Source organism: Mytilus trossulus, unplaced genomic scaffold, assembly GCF_036588685.1.
Source record: "Mytilus trossulus isolate FHL-02 unplaced genomic scaffold, PNRI_Mtr1.1.1.hap1 h1tg000050l__unscaffolded, whole genome shotgun sequence".
NCBI lineage: Eukaryota > Metazoa > Mollusca > Bivalvia > Mytilida > Mytilidae > Mytilus > Mytilus trossulus.
The window spans coordinates 3089635-3098240 of record NW_026963292.1 but is presented as its reverse complement, the minus strand read 5'-3'; the positions used below and the strand labels follow the sequence as shown (position 1 = coordinate 3098240).

General features: G+C 31.4%; 1 protein-coding gene across 1 annotated transcript; it reads right to left on the bottom strand.

Annotated features, from left to right (window-relative positions):
* Positions 1-3805: 3805 nt before the first annotated feature.
* Positions 3806-8271, bottom strand: LOC134699352 (protein PML-like). The gene is made up of 5 exons (XM_063560960.1): positions 8249-8271; positions 7937-8021; positions 7127-7258; positions 6135-6294; positions 3806-5387 (listed from the first exon to the last, which is right to left on the bottom strand). The coding sequence occupies exons 1-5, from the start codon at positions 8269-8271 to the stop codon at positions 4639-4641; spliced, it is 1149 nt and encodes a 382-aa protein (XP_063417030.1). The 3' UTR covers positions 3806-4638.
* Between the last annotated feature and the right edge of the window lie 335 nt (positions 8272-8606).

Sequence of the window (8606 nt, the reverse complement as noted above, 5' to 3'; positions counted from 1 at the left end):
ATCCTTATGGGGTCAGTAGCGAACCATATAACTTGTAATAGTCGCAAATGTTAACTTCCCGAAAGGAAATGTATTAAAACGTTGATGGAGGCTTCTATTGTGCATGTTCAATGCTTAAGGTGGTTTAGGAGTCTAAAATAAAAATGATAGAATTTGTTCATATTTTGTCAAAATGTAGTATCTTTTGATACATGTTCAAAAATATTATAAAAATGATAGGTCACCGCGCATTTTCTCAAGCTACAGGTTGTGACAAAATGACAAATATTGTATGGATTATACAGGAAAAAACACAATTTTGTGAATAGAAACTAAACAAAATGATAGAATTGTAAAATAAATTAGGAAAAGATTGCTTACAGACAATGCTTTTAGAATATTAAAAGATAGGGTCACCGTCAGTTTTTTCCGGCTACAAGACAAAATAGGAACATTTCATGTAGAGTCCTTCAGAAAATGCACAGTTTTAGAGTTACCTCCCCTTAAAATGTCAATTTGAAAATATTCAAAAACAACTAAAAATAATCTACACTTGTAAGAATATTAATATTTCAAAGTTATATTCTTATAAATTGGTTCTTTCAATTGAAAATTCACATTACATATCTGCATTCCTGCATCAAATTTTGCTAACTTGATAGGAAATATGGACCTTAGATTCTCTGTTTTTTACAATCCAAGATGGCGAAAGACACCCATACCCCCTTAATGCCATATTATTTTCATTAGGTCACTGATTGTTTGTATGTGTTTCTTATAACAATCTAAATATTGATGATTTACGTTTTTGAAAAGCAACATAAAGAGCATACTCTACATCTATTTAGGATATTGCACTCCAAGGATCCTTTTAGGATGCATACATATTGTTTTTGCTTTAATCTACACTCTCATGACAAATCAACGTACAATTGATTGACATTCGGAAGCTTACATCAAGTGTATACAGATTGTCAGGCATTTAAATTGTTATAACGTTATTTTTTTATGATTAGAATATGCAAGCACTGCGTTTCCTCTAGGTTGTTTTCGCAATTTAATTAGACAACGTTTATCGTTTTTTTTTCCTTTCATATCTACAGTTGGGTACAGACCAAGCATTACATAAACATGATAAAGTTAACGCAAGTTCACGTGGCGTGCACATATTTCGTTAGTTAACTTTAAATTTCCCGTTTACTTCATTTACGTTAACGCGGTCAAAATGGATATGTATAATGTCGACTCTAGGAAACGCAGGTTTACTCTGTATCCATTTAGTCAGTAGTAAACGGGCGTTTACTCCAGATCTCACAAGTTTATTTTTAAGTGGACTTTAAAGTAAACAGGCCTATACTACATATTTCTTAATTGTATTTTTACGTGCACTTGAAAGTTAACGCGCGTTTACTTTTCGCGTTAGCTAATTGTGTTGATTATAAAATAATCGTCGTGTGCATTTGTACATTTATTTATTTTGTTGAAATGACGTAATATGTTACGTACATGCATGTGTTTAAAACTATAACATTCAAAAACACTTTTTATTAGAAATATAATCGTTAATTAATTGCAAAACGCAAAAAAGCAATCAGTTCCAAAAACAGCGGATTTTCTATATTTTCTTTTTAAAATTTACATGTACAAATATCGAATCACAAACCGGCACATTTAAAAGAAAATATGCCAAAATTGAATATTGTAAAACTATGTGTACAGGTGAAACATGTAAAATATTGTTGTAAACAGTATCACTAGGTTTATGCTTCAAGAAATAAAACGCATCACATATCGTACAATATTTCTATGGCGTAGCATATTATCTTTTAAATTCTAAAATATAATTATTGGTCAATTTAGATACAAATACAGTTTAAAATAGGTAAAACTCCATGCAGCTTTGAATTTGAAAGCCCCCACCCCACTCCCCCTTGTGCGAAAATTTTTGGTTAATTACAAAGGGAATGACTGAAGCATGACTGGAGCGGGCATCCCTTAGGTCAGTCAGCGCCCTCTTTCCCTTATGAAAAGTTATGGATTCGCCACTATAAAGGGTTGTTTAAAATCTTACGTAAATTTTTTGTTAAAAGTAAAAACTAGGAATAATATTACATTGAATGAAGCTAGTCTCCTTTAAAAATTATGCTTGGCCGGAACCCTTAGTAAAAAAACAACACAAAAATCTCTTTAAACTATATACCACCTACATGTAAATCTCGCTTAGGTTAATTCGGAGACAAATCAAAGTCTTTGAAGTGTTAGTTATTTTCTTTTAAGGTGGATAAGGATGTTTTGTTAAAAAAAAATCTTCCAATAGATTTCTACAATATTTATCATTTTGCAAGATTAGGGTGTCCTAAGCAAAATATGAAAGTATTATGACCACTTTCTTGGTAAATAAGGGAGATAATCCACCATGAGTTACCCCCCCTAATGATGATTTCCTCAATTTCACACTAATTCCATGTTAATTTTTTGATTTTTTACAGTTAAAACATTTTTTTTCTACATAATTATAAAAAATACATTTGTTTCATATAATAATAATTGGATGTGTGCTTTACTTTCAGTTACAATCTGTGAACGGGGTAAAAGTAACACATTTTTTTTAAATACAAGCATATTGAAGGTCTATAACTTAGCATTGTTTAAGCATAATATGAACATACATTTCTTACCTCATTTATTGTCTGTACTGTATACGGATAATTGAAGTAAAGTGGAAAAATTGGAAAATTGACTTAAAATACCATTTAATAGATAAAATGTCATAAATTAGTAATTAAAATTGATGAAAAATGTATGGTGAAAGGGAGTTTGTTCTGTCAGTCATTCTAAATAAACAAAACCTCATCATGGACCTGCCAAAAAAAAGAAGATGCCCTTTGGGTATCAGTCTGGTCGTAAGTCAATCTGTTCAGATCAGGTTCTGGTTGTAACATTTTTGTCTTTTTAGGTAGGCTATTGATAAATGGTATAAGGGTAGCTCAGCTCCAAATGATGTGTTACTACCATGATAAGTGACTTTTGACCTTGAACTTTGACCTCAAGGTCAATTTTATGATTCTTTTTTTTTTTCTAGAACTGTAACTTTTGTCTTTTGATGTAGGCTTAACTGCTGCTTTTGATATTTTGTATGAATGTAAATCAATTCATGAAAATGTGTCATGCACCATAGTGCTCATAGAATTGTTGACCTTGAACAAAGACTTCAAGGTGAAAATAATTTCCATATAAACAAATTTTTGTTTGCAGGTCTTAAAGTGACAAAAACTTTGCACACATGATAATGCTATGACTACCCCACATTTTTAAAATTCAAAGTATTGATAACAGGATGAAGGTAATTGACGGACCCAAAAAGTAACTACAGGTCCAACTTATCACTGTCAGGATGTTGTATAGGCCAATTAAGAATAATGAAGTCATTAATTCTGCCAAGTATTTTCTGTAAGAAAAAATATTCGACTTTAAATGTTACAAGTACCAGCAATTAGGAAGTAGTTTTCAGACAGACCAAAAAGTGATACCTTTACAACAGACAACTCATGATTGTTGGTTCTCACTTCTATAGATTGAATGTAATAAATAAATTAATTTATCCAAAGGCAACAATGATACAGATGATACATAAATCGCTCCTTATTCTAAATAGGGACTATGTTGCGAATACTTAGATGCTTTCCCTTTTGAAAAGATACAGTGCAAATGAAGCATCTGTTTTTACACTAATCAGAGATCAGTAAGGGGCCCAAGATATGTTAACTGGTTTTTAGTTTAGAAGTATAAACTAAACAAACACAGGTTTGGGACAAAGAACCACAGTTTAATATTTTCTTTGCATATCAATAAAGCATTACATGTAAACATAATTACAAACAAAGCAAATTCCAGTTAAAAATCTGTGGTACTCCTAACACAAAGTACATAATAACTGTGAGTTCTAATAATAAAAAAATAACATGCACTCATATGAACCTGATTAGTCGTAATCTCAATTCTGAATACCATGTTATGTTCATAAAATGGTTGTGCCAATACAATCTGGTCACCTATAGATGTAATACCACCATTGATTTTCCTAAACAGTCCTTGTTAAATTTGCACTTTTCAAAGAATTGTACAGAATTATTTTTTTTTCAAATAAAATATACTTTCTTTGACACATTTTGTGTGTTAATGTGCCTGTTCTAACTCATGAGCCTGTAATTCAGTGGTTGACGTTTGTTTATGTGTTACATGTACATATTGGTTTCTCAATCATTTTTAAATTGTACATAAACTAGACTGTTAGTTTTCCCCATTGAATTGTATTACATTGACATTTCAGGGCCTTTTTATAGCTGATTTTGTGGTATGGGATTTGCTCATTGCTGAAAGCGGTACAGTGACATATTGTTGTTAATTTTGTGTGTCATTTTGTTCTCTTGTGGAAAGTTGTGTCATTGGCAATAATACCACATCTTTTTTTTCCATATTTAGCATGAGTAAGGTTGTATCCTGTCCAGTACTAGTTCTATAGAAAAAGATGACCCTGTACATTATACATTGCATGTAAGAAACTAACCATCACTGAATACTAACCAATAAAATTTTCCTACGCAACTGAATGTAACTTTCTATGATTTAGTGGTACATGTGTGTTACATCAATAACAAGTTATTCCTCAGTACATGTAAAATATTTAGTAAAACATGTGACTGTTTTGGCATTAAAGCCATGCTCTAACAAAATAGATTTGAGGCCATTTTCACTGTCTCTGTTAAATGCTAACTGTAGATGTTTCAGACAAAGTCCACTGTTTACTAATCTTCTAGCTGTTAGCTTGGTGATGCGTGAGGCCCTTATCAAGGGAATGTAAGAATCTGTTAGCAAAGCTGAATTGAATGGAAAAACATCCTTTTCTGAATATTCAAAGTGCGCAAGAAGTTGAAATAGACTTGTGACATCAGCACATGCATTGTGAGCATCATATTCTACGCCCAGTAATTTTGTGACCAATGTTTGTTGTTTATGATTTCCAATGTCTTTAGTTTTGAATTTCCTTCTTGCCAATTTTATTGTATCAATGCACCCATAAATATGTAACATGAATTCTGAAAGAAGACTGTGCTGACGTAGTTTGTTCATCAATATGGGAATGTCAAACGAAGCAATGTTGTGACCGAAAAGAATTGGTTTCTTCTTTTTGCTTATAAACTCAATAAATTCCAGGAGTACAATCTGAATGTCTCTGCTTTTAACTGGTTTACCATGATGGTACATCTGATCACAAGAAAAATCAAAAGTCAATCCTGTTATTTCTAATGATTTGGGTGAAATAACCTCCCTAGGTGATACGTACTCATTAAAAACAGTGGTTCCATCAAATGCAGCCAGCTCAGTTATATCAGACTTCCTTGATAATCCTGGAACAAAAATAAATAAATATTGCATTAATAATTAAAAGTGTATCCATCCCGATATGTGAGATGACTTGTTCCATATATCAAGTTTGGTTAAATTCTGCTTTAAATACTGTTTTTGTCATATTAATCTTTTTAATTTAAGCGGCAGCAAGTTTTAAATGGTGGACTCTTTAAAAACTTATGGCTTCTTGAAAAGTGCATCCAAATTTATGGGAGTCAAATTTCTTGATTACAAGAAAAAATGTTTCAATTTCAGCTGGTTCTATTTTTAGCAGTTCACCCTATTTACACATGAACATTATATTGCGATTTCATTTTCATCTAACTTAATTATATCTGTCAAGTTCCTCATGAATAAAGCAAGATTGAAATCAAAGCCTATAGTGTATGCTGTTAAACTGTAATCCATGTCAATTTTATTTGTCATGATGTAAGGGACTTAACTCCCAACAAACATCAGTAATATATCACTTTTTTCCAAGATACTAGTAAGCATTGAAGCATTCCCACTACAATGGACGTTTACTTCGCTTTATGTTATGTCACTTTCATCTATTTCACTGAATTACAATTACATTGTAAGCTTATTTCACTTACTAACAATAGCAATGCAAGTTTTAAGGTCATGGTAACTTTATTTCAAGCATGAATATTTGATTAAAGAATCACTAATAAAGTCATGCAAGTATCTTGTGTGCCATTATTTTAGCCTGATATGTGTGATTCAATTTGTATGTTTACACTTACCTGTTGTTTCTAAATCAAAAACTACTACTGCTTCTTCTCCTCCAAACTTCATCTTCGATGGAATAGTTTCTGTGTCAATATGTTCTTGCACTTCTATTTCTCCTCCATAGGTGTCTCCCTCTTTTACTGATTCTCGCTGATTATCTTTCAATTTCTTGGACTAGAATCAATATAAAAAAAAATTAAGAACAATTATGGAAGAAGTGATTCTGATCTATGCAAATGCACAGTGGGATCTTTAGAACAACTGCTATTTTATGTTGAAACATTTAATGTCTCCTTCCAATCAAAATTAAGAGCCAGAGAATTCTCCATCTGTGGGTTTTCAACTAAAATGTTAATAAACTTTAAGACTTCTGGCTAAGTTTGATCAAATTTGGCCCAGTAGTTTCAGAGGAACAGATTTTTGCAGAAGATTACAAAAATTGGTAAAAAACGACTATAAAGGTCAATAACTCCTTAAGGGGTCAACTGGCCATTTTGGTCATGTTAACTTTTTTGTAGATCATACTTTGCTGAATATTATGATGTTAATCGTTTATCGCTATCTATAATAATATTCAAAATAATAACCAAAAACTGCAAAATTTTCTTAAAATTACCAATTTAGTGGCAGCAACCCAACAACAGGTTCTCCAATTCTTCTGAAAATTTCAGGGCAGATAGATGTTGACCTGATAAACAATTATACCCACACCAGATTTGCTCTAAATGCTTTGGTTTCAGAGATATAAGCCAAAATCTACATTTTACCCCTATGTTCTATTATTAGTAATGGCGGCCATCTTGATTGGTTGACAGGGTCACCAGACACATATTTTTAACAAGATACCCCAAATGATGATTGTGGTAAAGTTTGGTTAAATTTGACCCAGTAATTTCAGAGGAGAAAATGTTTGTAAAAGTTAACAGACGACAACAACAGACGAATGACGCAAAGTGAAAAGAAAGGCTCACTAGGCCCTTCAGACCAGTCGCTAAAAAAGGCTTACCTTTATTGTTAGTCTTTTTCTTTTGAAATTAGTAGTTGACTGTGATTTCCTAATCTGTTTACGCCTTCGATCCTTTCGAATTCCATGAAGTATGGTCAAATGTCCAGGAGAGAGTAAATACTTCTTATTCACCTGAAAAGAATGAAGACATTTGCATGTAATGTATTAAATTGGTCTATTTTGAATGATTCATTTACTTTAAAGATATAAAATTTAGAATGTAGAGAAAAAAGTACAGATTTGAAGAAAAAAAAATATCTCAAAAAAAAATATAATTATAGAATAACTACACATCAATTCACCAATGTATACATGTAGTGTGTGAGTTAATTATCAGTGTTGTTTGGTCATGAGTTAAATATTTTTCTCTATTTGAATTTTTGTATTAGTTAATCTTTTATTACACTGGCAAATGGCATTTTTTCTCCTGAAAATAAGGTAGAAAATGTAAGGAACTATATCTTTCATTATTTGTTTTGATCCAAAGTCATGACAAAACCTACAGTTGTATGATGTCAGGGGAGTGAAATAACAACATTTATACACAGAATTATACGACTTTTCAAACTTTCTTTTTCTCTTTTTACTTTCTCTCCTCTTTTTACCATTATGAAAGCTAGTATTATATTCTATAAACTGTTTGCTTTATATGCATGTCCATTATATTATACTATTATTGTAATCTTATATTGTATTATGGAAATGACTTCATAAGTATGATTTACTTGTGTCTAATCCATTTTGATTTAATTAACCAAATAAAATAAGTTTAAACTAAACATACATAATAAAGCCCCTGAATACATTTACCTTGCTTAACCAACCATAGCCTTCATTCTTTTGCATCACAGCTGAAGACACCATAGCTTTTAATGATTTTGTCCCTCCATAAAACCTGAAAAAATACCATAAATAAATGTTCAACATACAAACAAAATAGTTTATACTCCACAAAAATAAAACACATAAAATATATGTCTCTCTGTTGCAGCTAGTCCTGGAAAATGACAGTTAGTGGATCGTAAATGTGGGGCATATGCATATAATGGTAAAGGAACTAAGATGAGCTTGAATTCAGAACTATCACAGTCTTCAACATCAATGACATTGACATGATTTTACAAAAAAATATTCATGTTTTCCATTTTTATTGACAAAGTTAGAAATTAAACACCCCAGATTGCATTGAAATCACAGTTACCACACATTATTGGAATACCAGAGAGTGTGTAACTGACAATTTTTATGTGTCTTACAAAAAGTTTTGTTTAAAACTGGAGATTTTTTACTTTGAAATTTTAAATTAAAACATTGAAAATAAGGAAAACTTGTGAAAAACAAAGACTCCTATTTCATTTTTTAAACCGTTGCAGAGATTTTGACCATAAACAAAAGAAATCCTAAAGTAATGTAAGGCATACCTGTTTTTTGGGGCAGAACTAGCAACACTGTTGTTGAAACTTTCGTTTGACTGTGTTGA